This window comes from Polypterus senegalus, chromosome 9 (assembly GCF_016835505.1).
Source record: "Polypterus senegalus isolate Bchr_013 chromosome 9, ASM1683550v1, whole genome shotgun sequence".
Classification (NCBI taxonomy): domain Eukaryota; kingdom Metazoa; phylum Chordata; class Cladistia; order Polypteriformes; family Polypteridae; genus Polypterus; species Polypterus senegalus.
Window position 1 is genome coordinate 79724969 of NC_053162.1, and position 16523 is coordinate 79741491.

A 16523-nucleotide genomic window follows, 5' to 3' on the forward strand; every position below is an offset into this window, starting at 1 on the left:
ATGCAAAAGAATAAGAAATCAGGAAGGGGGCAAATAGTTTTTCACACCACTGTGTGTGTGTGTATATATATATATACACACACACACACAGTGGTGTGAAAACTATATATATATATATATATGGGCTGATTCTCATCCTGTATCCAGTGCTGCCTAGATGGGCTCTAGCCCCTGGAATGTTGAAATAAATTAAGTAGGTTTGAGAATATGATAACAAATCAATATTATATAAAGGTAGATTAAATATGGCAAGAGATTATTATGTTATATGGTGGTCTAGGCTTGAATATCACAAAAGGTAAATGCATCTAATAATAAACAAAAATGAGCAAAGTAAATTTTGACAGCGAAAGAGAAAATTAGAGAGAAATGCTCATTCCACACCTAATGTACAGTATATTGTATTCAACAGTATACTGCAAAATGGTAGCCCATTTAACATGTTTTGCACAAATTACTACTTTCATTTGCCCATACACTCCACTGAATGTACCACCAGTGAAATCCAAAATAACAAAATAGATGGTGAAAGGGAGAGAGAATGATTCTTTAATTTTCAATTTACAAGTCATGCTAACTGTATAGTTTTTACTAATAATTAATTATTACAGTGGAAGTGATTTTGACTTTCACAAACACCGTTTGATTTTGGCCGACAATGCATTTCATAATGTTTTCACCAAATATGTTTTTATCTGAAGTATGTCATTTTTACACAATATAAAAGGCAAACTTTCAATCTTTTGCACTAATGTTTGAGGTTATTTCATTATTCACTAAAAATACTGTGAGCTAATTGACTTCCCACAGAACAGCAAATGCAACATTGTAAATGTAGTCTCTCTGTTCCCATCTTACTGACAGATATTTTGCAACTTCAAAGAGATGGTAAACATTTAATTCTGGAGCTCATTACAATCACAATGTTTCCCATTATGGTGAAAAGTATTTACACAAACTGAATTATATACAACCACATGTAAACACAAATGAGCAAAAACAACAATTACCAAGTGCAACACTAACCTCTGAAAGAGTTAGCCCAGATAAAAGGAAGACGGTGTGGTGTGGTGCCTGAGCCAGTGGACACTAAACCACAAGGTTGTGCATTCAATTACAACCTTTGACTTACTATATGAATCTGAGCAAGTCACTTAACTTTAATGTGGTCCAGTTATAACAAATATGTACAGTGTGTAATAAATAAAAAAGGTTCAATATAGCGAGATAGAATAATGCAGTAACTCCACAAACAATCTAATACAGTAGATAGCAGAAGTCTATACTCTTATTGAAATTTTACCTTGTTTTGTAGGTAAAATGAAAGCACCTCTTGCTAGACCTTTAAAAAGGTCTCATAATGAGTTTCACTTAAGGATACAATTTGTCACAATTAATTATTTTAGGGAGTAGTTAAAAATAAAGAAGTCAACGCCTTTGTTGCATATGATTCCACACACTAAGTAATATAAAGTATCTATCTATCTATCTATCTACTTTGTGGAAGAACTCTTTTCTTCCTTTATTTGATTTCTGCATAAAGTAGTAGTATTGATACGTGCACAGGGTACGGTGAAATTCTTATTTTAATAGCCAAACAAAATGCAACATGTCACAATGTGAGTGATTCATTTTACCATGCGTAAAAGGAAAAAACTCGGTGGTAGACTTCTTAGGTGTAAATAATGGAATATTGGCAGTTTCACAGATCTTGACTTTGCTGACGATGCTGTGATCTTCCCAGAGTCAATGGAGGCTCTGATCAGGGCACTCAAGAAACTGAGTAAGGAGTCGGAGTGTCTGGGCTTGTGAGTGTCCTGGATAAAAACTAAGATCCAGGCCTTTAATGACCTCTTGGGCACAGCCATCAGCAGTGTGTCTGTTTGTGGAGAGAGTTTTGACCTCGTTGTTGCAAAAGGATGAAGGTCCAAGTCTTTAGAGTCATGGTGCTTCCTGTCTTGCTATATGGTTGCGAGACATGGATGCTATCCAGTGACCCGAGACGAAGACTGGACTCCTTTGGTACTGTGTCTCTCTGGAAAATCCTTGGGTACCGTTGGTCTGACTTTGTGTCGAATGAGTGGTTGCTCATGGAGTCACGAATGAGACACATTACCTGCATTGTGAGGGAGTATCAGTTACGGCACTACGGCCATGTGGTGCGTTTCCCCGAGGGTGAACTGGCTTGCAAGATACTCTTTGCTGGGGACCTGAGTGGCTGGACCTGGCCAAGGGGTCACCCATGTAATACCTGGCTGCGGCAGATAGAGGGTCATTTCCGGAGATGAGACTGGACCACGTGTCAGCCTGGGGAGTTGCAAACTGGGATCCCGAGTATTTTTGTCGTGTAGTGGGTGCGGCAACGCACTGTACCAGTGCATGCTCCGCAACTTGACTTGAATTGTAAAAGGAACTTTAGATAAACAAAGTACCCAGTTTCATTACCCATGGTGGTTCACCTTTTAATAGAGCTTTGCGACATTACCAGGTTCCTAGATAACTTGAGATTTTCCAGTTTTATCCAACTCTTTGCAAAAGAGGCCTCGGTTCTTTAAATGCAGGCAGATGTCCCATGTACAACGTACAGCGCTTTTTTTGGTGACTCCATTGATCTTCAATTGGATTTGATTTCCTTTCTCTGACTGAACCATTCGAGGTCAGTTAGTTTTTTTAAGCCATTAATTGACTGACCCAACTTTGTCATTTTGGACAGTTAGAGTAGCAGGTTTGGGTTTCTTGATATTTGGAGATATTCACTTTCCATCCTGAAAAGAGCTCCTTTGACTGCTGAAGATAAGCCGCCCCACTACATGTTGCTGCCACAGACATGTTTTACAGCAGACACTGGGTTTCTTGTGTGTCAAGCAGAGTCGTGTGTGCACAAAGAACATCTTTTGTAAATAAAGTCAAATGATATATTAAAACCACTAGGCTACATCTGCAAATTCCTTTGGGAGTGAATGTGTTTTCTTGCAAAATTTATAGGGGCTTAGATGTTGTTTTTTGTGACAGAATAGTTTCTGTCATGACACAATTCAGCAACTCAAACTGGTGGGGAGAATAAGCAAAATGGATGATAAACTCCTGTACTGTAGTCCTTATCCCTGGTAGCCTTCATTATAAACTTTTCTCCTTGCCCTGCCTACCAGTTTCAAAGGCACGTTGTGAGCTTTTCCATATCTTGCTGGTAACTTATCAGCTTAACACTTGTAAGATGGTTTTCACAGTGCTACTTTATATGCAATATCAGATTATTTTATATTCCTCTCTTGATCTGTGGCTTTTAACAATAAGAGCCAATGTAATGTTTGTTAGCTCTTTGTGGACCATGGCTATATCTGCACTCTACAATTAAAAACCCTTCCGTGCTTTTGGCTATATACTGTATAGAAAAAGAAGACTTAACATGGACAAAATCAGAATCACTTTATAAAATATTAGGTGAAAGAAGTTATTAAATTAAGTTGTTTATTTCTACTTACTTTTCCTAAAAATTAGCAATTTTGTTTTCATTCAAATATTGCAGGTTATATGATCTAAACAGAGAAAAAAAGTCTACCATAATTTGTCATTAGGCCTTTATGTCAACAACAGCTGAAATCTCACTAAGGGTGTTTAGACTTTTGATATGCACTGTAAATGTAACAGAGTTGTCGAATACCAGAAGGTCACATCAGATTAATCTAATCAGGTAATCCCCATTAAATAGGTCAAGTTAAAATACTTGATAAAGAAGCAGAGAAGCCACTCCAAAATAAAAGCAACATGAAAGAGGCGCCAGATGTCACAACAATACTAAGGCCTCAGCAACATAAGGATGGTGTATGAGAACCTAAAGTCCACATCTGAATGTATATTACATTTCTGGTCTTATTTTGGCTAATACAAAATTTGGTAAGAAGAGTCCCAAATAAACCCTCTATTCAGGAAAGGCAGTCTGTGCTCTCTTTCCTAGTGTTAGTACAGGGATCTCCAGAAGGCATTAAGCCTAGTACATGTACCAGATGCCCCAGGAGAACAATAAGCCAAGAACATCAGCCCAGAAGACAGACAGTTATGACCTGGGAAGAAAAATAATGTTCCTTCAGGATGCTAGAGGGCAAGTAACCCAGAAAATGCTAAAGGTGTCTGCCTTATACCTTACAGAGTGAGCAAGAGCATAGAGGCTTGGCAAAAAGAAAATAACAATACTTTTTTTGTCGTGATTGGCAATCTTGAAAGTGCAACAATATAGAGAAATATTGGAAATATACCCTCTTTAACACACAGCTAAAGCAGGGGAAAAGGTTTGTGTCAACAATCAAAAATACACTTTCAGAGCAATAATGCAGCATCTTAAAATTAAGAAATAGGGTTAAATTATGTCCTGAGTTGACTAGAAAGTAATTTGCATAAAATGCCTAATAACATGTATGAGGCATTCCAGTTTTATTTCAAATAGGAGTTTTATGTGTCATCTATACTAATAAAAGGCAAAGCCCTCACTGACTCACTCATCACTAATTCTCCAACTTCCCATGTAGGTAGAAGGCTGAAATTTGGCAGGCTCATTCCTTACAGCTTACTTACAAAAGTTAAGCAGGTTTCATTTTGAAATTCTACATGTAACGGTCATAACGGTCAACAACGTTCACCATGCTGAACTTTCTTATTTATGGCCCCATTTTCACGAAATTTGCTAGGTGGCTTCCGTGCGCTAACCAAAACCAATGTACATACTTATTTTGGGGGTATGATGCCACTGTCGGCCGCCATATTGAACTTTTCAATGGTCTTTGTTACTTATGGGCCCATCTTCAAGAAATCTGGTACGCAGGTTCTCAACGCTAACTGAATCCTACTTACGTACATATATACTTCCATAGCCTGCAGCTCGGTCACCGTGTGAGGCGGCGTTTGGTCCTCCATTCCAACGCCTCCCACGTTGTTGGCTGCCTGCCTATATAAAGCCGTCCATCGCTCCGGTCTCTACATTCCCTTCCTTGCTTCGCCACGGGATTCACGTCTCCCTGCTGATAACTACAGCCTTTTTATTTAATCCACGGCTTCTCCAATGTTTTATTGTTCGTTTATTAAGATTATAGTTATTGTGTAGGTATCAGGTACCCATTTCCTTTATCATTCCAACCGTACCCCCATTAACATGTCTATCGAGGTGATCACCATCGATCAAAGAACTGTCACTTACCGAGTGGTTTCCATGCCTGGAGATTTCACCTGCCTTTTCCATTCTTTTTGTTACATATTGCACGGCCATATCAGGCTCACTGTTGATATCTGGAGAAACATTGTGTCTTATGTATTGAATGACTGGGACAGGTTCAAGGAGTGGACAGAAGACGGTACAGGAGATAATTATACTACACAGGAGCACTATAAGAGTGAAATGCTTAAGCCCTTCACCTATGGTTCTGCATGTGAGTTGATGGCTGCCGCTGAATTGTTCGGTTGTCGCTTTCAAGTGCACCGAAATGGCCAAATATTTTACACCTTTTGACAACCGCCAATGCCTCTTAAACAACTTAGATTCACAGGCGATGATTTTAGTAGTGGACACTTTGACGTTTATGAATGTTTCAACTCTCAAAAGCTGGATGTAAAGTTATCGATGAAACCGGTTGTGTGCTTACAATGCCTGACAGATGCCGAATGTCACTTCAACACAAGTCCTGCAAATACTGTCATTATTGAAACAAACCATGAAACTCAAACCGATTATGACAGCAGCAATCCAAGCTGTGAGATTTGAGACAAGACTACTTTTCACATGGCCAACTGTACGTTGCATGCTCAAGAGTAAGCTCAGCGCACAGCTTGGTCATATTACAACCGGAGGGCCGAACTGACAATGTGGTATACAAAGAGATCCTTAATAAATAATTATTGGGATATTTTCCCTCAGTTTAAAAAGGTTTAATTTTCTTCTTATTAAAAATTTTAAGGCAGTACTTTGCCACTGCGAAGCGCGGGTATTTTGCTATAATCTATAAATGTTCTTAGTGGGTATAATGTTCTTCAAAACTGAACACAGTCTGCTGGCCATTTCTCTTGCAAATGCCTTAAAAAGCATAACCAATAACCAATAAAAATGGAAGTAAAATTTCTGTGTAATATTACATCCTTTCAGTGGACTACCTGTATGTGAATTAAAGAAAACTGCAATGTCACAGAGGAGGTAACAGGAAAATCTCCACAGCCATTAATGATGTGTATCATATGGACTCAGGAGGTAGCAGAGCTTGATATGTATGGAGTATTCTGTGCAGGTCAATCAAGCTTGTATCCAGGAGCCTATACAAAAGAAAACGTTTCTCTTTTTGAAGCATATTTTCAAATAACAAATAGGACAAATTATGTACAAAATTACCAAGATCCTAGAGCAGCATGGTTTAAATCAGTGTTAACTGATGAAATTTACTAAGTGTCATACCGTAATATTGACGTCTAAGCTACTATTTTAAATTCAAGCTCTATTAAACATGCTGCATGAAAGGGCATGTTCATCAAAACCAAAAGGTATTCTGATGGAGAAAGTACTTTAAATTTGCAAATTTACACCCTACCCCAACTTACTAAACACGAAAGGTTTAATTCTCCCATTTCACTTCAGTTGAAATTTCTTTTGGACTGTTTTCAATTTTATTACTGTGTATTATTTTGCTGCTTAAGGTTTTTTTTATTCTAGATAAACTTTTAGATCTATTATTATTATTGGAATATTAGTATGCATGTAATTATTGTCACTGATACTAGAGAAAGAATGAGACAGGGTGGTTCTGTGGTACAAGCTACTGCTGCTTCACAGATTGAGCGTCTTGTCTTTGAATCCCATGCCTGGTTTTTGTCTGCACAGAGTTTACACAGTTTGCATGTCTGCATAGGTTTTCTCCTACTCTGGGTTTCTTCCACTTCCTAAGCACAAATACTCTTAGGTCAAATGATAATTCTATTTGTGCAGAATGTTAATTTATCTGTAGTTGTGTTTGTCAGTGGGCTCTACAAGAGACTGACACCCTATACAGTAGAGCATTAGTTCTTGCCTTGTGTTGCCCAGATAAGCTCCAGCCTCCCACAAGATTGATGTTTAAAAATATTACATCATGCAAGAAAATAAAAAAAAAAAAAAAAGGAAGAAAGAAATCTCAAGGGATTTTAATAATGGAAGTTATTCAAATTCAACGTGAAAACTGAAAGATAACACCACTGTTATAAAAGGTCTCTCAAGCTCTTTTAGACCTGAATTAAAAAAACAAGTAAATGGATAAATACACAAAAAAAACAAACAAAATATATCACTTACATTGGGATCCAAATTTTCCTCATCAGCTGCATAGAGGTTCTGCTCAGTCTTCTCATTTGTCTCCTTCTGTTCTGCATTATCTTTCAGACGTGACTCCTTCTCAGCAGCTTTCTTTTCAGCTTTCAGCCGGCGCTTTAGCTCACTGAATGGAAGGCAAACGTGATACATTAGAAGATATACTTTCTGGAATAATCCATGGTACCTAAATTGACTATAAAAACAGTATTTGTTTTCCCTAGGGGATGACAAAAGGTTGGTTTCCTTATTTTTTTTTCATAATATTAAAAAAAAAAACAAAAAGCTACCAACCTTTTGTCACCTCGCCAGCGATTCCCTTGGATAGAAGGGAAAACGACCATGTCTGGGAAGGCAACCTTCACCCTCTGAACCCCGAACCTGCACATTTGGCAAACCTGCTGCCTGGCAGCTCTAAATAAAGTGAGCATGGCTACTCCAGCTATCGAACAGACCTGGGAAAAGAGACAGAAAAACAACAAGGCACATCCTTCTATGAAGTGCTCCGTTAAACCAGATTTTTTTTTTTTTTTTAAAGAAACCTTTTCAAATTTGCAAAGATTTGTACATTTCTTTAATATGTAAAATGTAATTTCTTTTTTGTTAATGATCTCAAATATGTATTTGATAAAAGGAATACCATGTAAAACACTGATGGGAGAAAAAGGAGGCAGGTAGGTAATGCACAAGGTTTGCAAGATTTCATATGCAAGCCTAATGTTGCATTCTTCAATTATAGTGTTAGTTGTAAAATAAAAAAGTGACTCCTCTACATTCTGCAGATTACTACGTGGTGAAAAAAATAAAGCATAAACTAAAATGAGGATTCTAAGAAATAAAGTTTTATTTTTACAAATTTCTTTATGGTTTCTTAGCTTTCAAAGATTATCTATTAGTATCACCAATTTGCAGCTGGTTACTAATACGTTAAGTGGGCTAATGTCAACAGTGAGCATCTCTGACTACAGGCTGACGGGTGGAAATGATACATGCTGCAATTTTAATTAAAGTTTACAACATATAAAATATTTTTTCATACAGAAGTTAATGGATCTAACCGAATGTCTCTGAAAAGCAGAATTCACTGTAAGTAAATAAATCCGATAATTATGCAGTTTTATTATTTGTGAAAATAATTCACAGTAGACATTTAATGTTATGTTTCAGTATGGGAAAACTCTGAAATATTTCACCAATACATAAAAGCACCAAAAAGCGTATACAATGGTGAAACTTCTCTGTTAGGATAACGCACAGAAGGAAGTAAACTACTGGAACAATTAAAAAAACAAAATATATATGTTATGTACAGTATTTTACACTTCATTCTCGAACAGGTCAAAATTGTCTAGTTTAAAAAATCAGGAATCCTTCCTTTGTTTTGCAATAAACCAAAAAAAGATGTACCAAAGATAAAACATATTCAGAAAAAAAAAGAATTGCCAAAGCCCTCAGCACCATTATTAGTTGAGAGCTTTTCTGTTCCAGTTTGCTGGTCCTCATTTATGCATCAAGCTACTGCACTGAAAGGACCCACAGAAAGAAAGAATGTTTAAATAAGGTGCGTGTTCAACTACTGCGCAGCACAGCTGTCTCAGTGGACTCTCAACCATAAGGTTGCTGGTACAGTTCTCAACCCTCACCCACCAGAAGATCCCAAAAAACAAGAATCTCAATTTTACACTTAGTTCCAGTTAGTTTCAAAGTATCAACATAATTCAAGTGAAGTGAATAATTCTAAGCACATTGATAAACCTTCTGAACAGAAATACGTATCAAATTCAAAATAAAGAAAGAAAACTGCCCAGCACACAAGTGAGGCCTCTTTAACATGATATTACTGTCTTCTCCCATCCAAATTCGTTTCTCATTTCTACTTACCCAATTCATGATATTTTATTGTGCAGATTTCATCCACTTTTTAAATGTTATATCTGGTAGATGTCAAATTATCTTCAGTCATGAACTTAATTTATCTTTAATTAGCTGATACTGTCTCACATATCTATGATTTGAAGTTGAAATTCTGTTTTTTATTGGATGAGGAATGTTTTTATATAAATATATATAATCAGAACTCATTTGGGAAATCAGATGCCTATCAGCAATACAAGCTGAGCAGGTGCTGGAATGGAGTAAAAATGTGGAATGTCAAGGATTACCTGATGGACAGGTTGGGGATGACTATGTTTGGATATAAGTAGCACTTACTTTTAAAAAAAGTATTTAATTTAGCTAATAAATTAAGTTGTAGAGGTAGTTTCTATATACATTGGGCAAAGGTTATAATTGATTTACAATGTGACACGGTTATCTCTGTAACACATTCCTTTACTCTAAAGTGTCTCTACTCTCAGCAGTGTTTCACTTTCATTTAATGAAACAAAAGACATAGTTCTACAGAATGGGTTTTGTAATGAAAGATGAAAAATAAACCTTAATTCCCTACCAATAAAAGCTACATACACAGTCAAAATGTTTAAGTTACAACAGTGAAAAAATTAAGGAATGTGAATAATAATAGGTGTTGTGCTTTTTTTTTTTAACCTCATTCAATAAAAGATGTCCATTTTTTTTCTAATGAATTTTGTTTTTTGATCAAATCTTAAAAGAGGTTAAAAGAAAATTTACATAAAAACATCCCTACAACTGGTGCCAACTCATCAAAACTAGCCCTGTAGAGATCAGAATTCTTCATAACAACAAAAGGAGCCTGGGTGGTCTGACAATTGAGGAGCAGCATCGCGCCAACCCTATCAAGGAGATATAAACTAAGACTGCAGTAAAGACCATAACAACAAGAAATATGGAGATAGAGTGAAACATAACCATCAAGCTAAGCGAAAACAAACCAACCCTACCCACCCTTTGCTGCATGAGATAAACAAGAGATATCTACAAGATAAATGTGAAAAGAAACTAAAATCCCAACAACTGAATAAAAGAGAGCAGCAATGAAGTAAAGCCTTGTCATGGCACAGCACCAAGCCAGAATCTGAACAAGGACGCTCACGTTTTTTAGTTCTCACCTGATTTGCTTGGTGCCCTCCATTTTACCTGTAACACAGTTCAACATGAATTGTAACAGGAAAACCACAAGAAGTGTTAGAAGTGATTGTGAAAAGACAAATTTAATTTGTTGCCCGTGTGTTGTGAAAAGAAAGATTGGAGGAATTAGTATTGACCGGATAGATAGATGAAAACAGGCAAGGGTTAGGCAACAATGTAATGTTTCTTGGCTGGCTACAATGAGTAACAGGAATAAAGATACTTGACATATTGAGGAATGTTAAATATAGAAATGACAAAGACGCCATAGCTGTCGCCCACGTCAGGAATCTGGCACGGCACTTTGAATGAATGAGCTTGGGAGCCTTTAAGCCAGAAGTAGTTTGACAACGAAAGTGCAAAGACAGATTTTTTATGAGAGTTAACAATAATCTATTATCATGAAAACTAGAACTGAAGTAGAAAAGCAAGTTCAATAATAGATTAATGCGAACTAATAAAAATGCAAAGTACTTTTTATGATAATGCATTATTATTATATGTCTATAGAAATAAGTATTTAGGTTTTGTTTGTGTTTTATATTTGAACATTTTCAAGGCCATTTAATCTAGTTCAGGGTCACAAAAGGCACAGCTAGAACAAAGAAGTATCAGGCGTGCTAATTGATAATGTTCTTGACATAGTAAATTCGTCATTAGATACGGGGGTCTTCCCAGACTGTCTTAAGACTGCTGTAGTTAAACCCCTTCTTAAGAAACATAATCTTGAGCCCTCGGCTCTTGAAAATTTTAGACCCATCTCTAACCTGCCTTTCTTAAGTAAAGTTCTGGAGAAGGCAGTCATTATGCAGTTAAATGACCACCTCAATAAACATGCTATTCTTGATAAATTTCAGTCGGGTTTTAGAACAAATCACAGCACAGAAACTGCACTCGTTAAAGTAGTAAATGATTTGCGAGTGAATGCAGACAGAGGCCATTTATCTGTTCTCATCCTCTTAGATCTGAGTGCTGCATTTGACACCATTGATCACAACATTCTTAGAAATCGCCTTAGTCAATGGGTGGGCCTCTCTGGCAGGTCTTAAATTGGTTTGAATCCTACCTGACAGGGAGAAAATTTTTGTTAGTTGTGGGAATTACAACTCAAGACACATGATATCCAATATGGTGTTCCACAAGGCTCTATCCTGGGTCCGCTGCTCTTCTCAATCTACATGCTTCCGTTAGGTCAGATTATCTCAGGGCACAACGTGAGCTACCACAGCTATGCTGATGACACACAGCTGTACTTATCAATAGCACCTGATGACCCTGATTCTATTGATTCACTAACACAATGTCTGACTTGTATCTCAGAATGGATGAATAGTAACTTTCTCAAGTTAAATAAAGAGAAAACTGAAATCTTAGTGATTAGCAATAATGGATACAATGAGGCTATTAGAAATAAACTGGATACATTAGGATTAAAAGTCAAGACGGAGGTAAAAAGCTTAGGGGTGATTGTTGACTGTAATCTGAATTTTAAATCGCATATTAATCAGATCATTAGGACAGCATTTTTTCACTTAAGAAACATAAGTAAAGTTAGACCTCTTATATCACTGAAAGATGCTGAGAAATTAGTTCACGCTTGTTTTCAGTCGACTAGATTACTGTAACACTCCTCTCAGGACTACCCAAAAAAGACATAAATCGTTTGCAACTAGTGCAGAATGCAGCTGCTAGAATCCTAACTAGGAAAAGAAAATCTGAACACATTTCTCCAGTTTTGATGTCACTACACTGGTTACCTGTGTCATTCAGATTGACTTTAAAATTCTGCTTATGGTTTATAAAGCCTTAAATAATCTCCCCATCTTATATATCGGAATGTCTGACACCTTATATTCCAAATCGTAACCTCAGATCCTCAAATGAGTGTCTCCTTAGAATTCCAAGAACAAAACTTAAAAGAAGTGGTGAGGCGGCCTTCTGCTGCTATGCACCTAAAATCTGGAATAGCCTGCCAATAGGAATTCGCCAGGCTGATACAGTAGAGCACTTTAAAACACTGCTGAAAACATATTACTTTAACATGGCCTTTCTATAACTTCAATTTAACTTAATCCTGATACTCTATATGTTCAATTTCCTCATAATAACTATTCATGGTGGCTCTAAAATCCGTACTGACCCCTACTCTCTTTTCTGTTTCTTTTTCCGGTTTCTTTGTGGTGGTGGCCTGCGCCATCTCCACCTACTCAAAGCTTCATGATGCTCCAACAACGATGATGGATTTAAAAGGCAGAATTCTACGTGACCATCTTCATCAAGCCCTTCCGTGAGAACCCTAAATCCAAAGAGGACTGTTTCATTTATGTTAGGTAGAATGCCCAGAGGGGACTGGGCGGTCTCATGGTCTGGAATCCCTACAGATTTTATTTTTTCTCCAGCCGTCTGGAGTTTTTGTTTTTTCTGTCCCCCCTGGCCATTGAACCTTACTCTTATTCGATGTTAATTAATGTTGATTTATTTTGTTTTCTTATTGTGTCTTATTTTTCTATTCTTTATTATGTAAAGCACTTTGAGCTACTGTTTGTATGAAAATGTGCTATATAAATAAATGTTGTTGTTGTTGATATATACAGTATATTAGACACACACACTGCATGTTTTAATTGAAAGTTATTTTGGATAATCAGCTATAATAGAGGATATATTTTTTAAATGCATACCACAAACTCAAATTAACAAGGGGAAGTCCGTCCACCCATCTTCTAACCATCTTACTAAGGTCCAAGTCCCAAAGAGCTGGTGCTTTACCCAACAGTAATGAATGCAAGGCAGAAACCAAGCCTGGACAGGGTGTTAGTACACACACACACGAATACGTACATTCAGCACATACATACTCAAAACTCAAGACACATAGGATGGAGGAACTGCCTGCTCTCAAAGCACGTCATGGTGCACACAGGCATCTTGTGTATTAGAGAGAGCTGGCCGAGACCTTAATGCTGGGTGAATGTTACTTTACTCAAGCAGACATAGACCTAGTGCTTTGTGGGGGAAAAAAGAAAAGAAGGGTTATGGTCGTCTTTGTGTGTGATGAATGGTGAAAAAGCAGCATATCATAGTTAAAACTAAAATTTGCAATCCAGATGTTGAAACTCTGGTTGTTGAAATTTGTCAATGTCATTTGTCTAAAGAGATAACTTAGATTATCCTTTTCAATGTTTATATTACTCCGTCTGCAAATGAGGATCCGGCAGCAGAAATTATTCACTCTGTTACCAACACTCTAATAATAAATCACTTTGACCCGCAAAACAACAAGCCACGGATTATTAAGGGGCTAGAAATTCTAATGAATGATAAAATGAGAGCTTTCAACTCTGGTGACAAAGAGGCTCTAAAGAGCGTATAGAGAACACTGAACAGAAATGTGAGTGAAGGAAGGAAGTTTACAGAGCTAAATTAGAAAATGATTCAGACTCATTTTCCCATTTGTTGAGATTGTAATGCGTTCAAAAAAGTGTCAACTTTGTTAAAACACTTTTTGCCAATGTGATTTTGTGCATGCAAACATACTATTATGTGTGCAATAATATTTAGAAATTTGCAAAAAAAAAAAGAAATCACTTTTCAATATAAATTCTTGAAAAGAAAAAAAATGTATTCTATTTAATATATGTGAAAACACTCCTCTGTATGTTCTACAACTCTGAAATTGACCTTACGATATTCTACACTGGTGTACTGGCCCAGTAACATCACTTCAACAGTAGCCTACCGAATCAACAAGCAAGTTAAAAGACAGGCTCAGTTATGGGACACTCTCTTGACCTGCTGGAAATAGTACTGCAGTCGAGAATGAAAACAAAACTGACAGCCATTATGAATAATGCTGCACATCCTCTCTGTGACACAGTATCATTAAGTAAAGTACATTCAGACAACAAATTATTTGCCAGAAGTATGTCAAAATACGATTGGGGGCTCTATCATACCAAAGGCAAAACGCCTTTATAAAGCTGGTAACTCATCTTTTTAATCTTTGGCTAAGTCAGGAGTTTTCCTTTCTGTTTAGTAATTCTGGTGTGTATTTGTGAAGTTGTTGTTTGTTATAATATTTATTATATATATTTATGAATTTATCTTATGCAAAAAAAGTAAAATAAAGTGCCATCAATATTTACACATCGATGCAGTGGTATCCCATGAATTAAAATGTACACCTCACCTTAGTGCTTTATATATATATATATATATATATATAATGAAGTGAACTTATTAAAAAAGAACTGCACTGCTACTTGATAACTACAGTTTAATAACCTTATGACATTATAATGACATTTCTGTAGCGAAAGAGAATACTATACTGCCCCACACGAGAAAATAAACTTGCACTTCACAAAAAGCTGTCTGAAATACTAACTTGCCCCATATGTTTCGTTCTGAAGAGTACTGGATATTTCGGCATAAGATATGCCAGTCAACGACAACATAGCTCGACAATACCAATAAGATCGAATAGTTTTAGTAAAACCCCACTGGAGTTTCCATGCAAGACTACATTTAAAATGGTGAATGAGAAGGACAGACCTGCGAGGTTAGCACTGGGTGACAGCAGACCTTATCCCACAATGCTTCGCGTTCACCTGATGTAATACTGGTGGAAACGCGACTCTGAGAACCGGCGAGCAAAATGAAAAGGCAATCTAAAAATAAGCTTTAAGCCATGATGTAAAAGAGACAAGCACAAACGCACCATTTAAAGTTATACAAGAAACGTTTGATGAAATCGCACTTTTCTTACTTTTTGCTGATTTTGGCGTCTCCGTCCACTACAGCGGTATCAGCCATCGCTTCAGACGCGTGAAGTAAAAACGAAAAGGATTATATCCGGCCTCCAGCGCGTCTTTGCGTCACACTTCCGTGGTTTACGGCACGCCTCGTCTTAAGGTTCCTCACTTTCGTTATTTCTCACTGACCCAGCCAGGAGTATATCCATCCAATAGGGAAGGCTGCTTGTCTTGATTGCAATGTTTGGAAAGAATATTGCGGGCAAATATGACAGTTTAGGCTTAAAATTGTAAATATGGCCACGTTTCTTTTGTCGCTGTAGTTTGATTAACGTATCTTGTACGATATAGGTCGATTTCAATTTCTAATATATATATACACATATATATACAAACATATATATACATACATATGTATTTTTATTTATATATATATATATATATATATATATATATATATATATATATATATATAAAACCTGCTCAAAAAAATTAAAGGAACACTTTGAAAACACATCAGATCTCAATGGGAAAAGAAATCCTGCTGGATATCTATACTGATATGGACTAGGTAATGTGTTAGGAGCAAAAGGATGCCACATTGTTTGATGGAAATGAAAATTATTACCTACAGAGGGCTGAATTCAAAGACACCCCAAAAATCAAAGTAAAAAAGTGATGTGCAGGGTAGTCCATTTCGTACTCAGTAGTTTGTATGGCCCCCACATGCTTGTATGCATGCCTGTCAACGTCGGAACGTTGGATTTAGGTCAGGCAAGCATGGGGACCAGTCAATAGTATCAATTCCTTCATCCTCCAGGAACTGCCTGCATACTCTCCTCACATGAGGCCGGGCATTATCATGCACCAGGAGGAACCCAGGACCCACTGCACCAGAATAGGGTCTGACAATGGGTCCAAGGATTTCATCCCGAAACCTAATGGCAGTCAAGGTGCAGTTGCCTAGCCTGTGAAGGTCTGTGTGTCCCTCCATGGATATGCCTCCCTAGACCATCACTGACTCACCACCAAACCGGTCATGCTGAACAATGTTACAGGCAGCATAACATTCTCCACGGCTTCTCCTGACCCTTTCATGTCTGTCACAGGGTGAACCTGCTCTCATCTGAGAAAAGCACAGGGCGCCAGTGGTGGACCTGCCAATTCTGGTATTCTTTGGCAATTGCCAATCGAGCTCCACAGTGCCTAGCAGTGAGCACAGGGCCCACTAGAGGACGTCAGGCCCTCAGGCCACCCTCATTAAGTCTGTTTCTGATTGTTTAGTCAGAGACATTCACACCAGTGGCCTGCTGGAGGACATTTTGTAGGGCTCTGGCAGTGCTCATCCTGTTCCTCCTTGCCTAAAGGATCAGATACCGGTCCAGCTGATGGGTTAAGGACATTCT

At 37.3% G+C, this 16523-nt stretch overlaps 1 protein-coding gene across 2 annotated transcripts in view; it reads right to left on the reverse strand.

Moving 5' to 3' along the window:
* kars1 (lysyl-tRNA synthetase 1) overlaps positions 1-15251 on the reverse strand; it is a 40823-nt gene extending 25572 nt beyond the window's left edge. Inside the window, exons 1-3 of one of the 2 annotated variants that reach the window (XM_039763339.1) lie at positions 15132-15226; positions 7610-7770; positions 7301-7442 (exon numbers count right to left, since the gene is read on the reverse strand). In XM_039763339.1, coding sequence (XP_039619273.1) covers positions 7301-7442; positions 7610-7746 — 279 coding nt within the window. In that variant the 5' untranslated portion in view covers positions 7747-7770; positions 15132-15226. Of the gene's footprint in view, positions 1-7300; positions 7443-7609; positions 7771-15131 lie in introns of both variants that reach the window. The other variant, XM_039763340.1, reaches the window with a different exon arrangement.
* Between the last annotated feature and the right edge of the window lie 1272 nt (positions 15252-16523).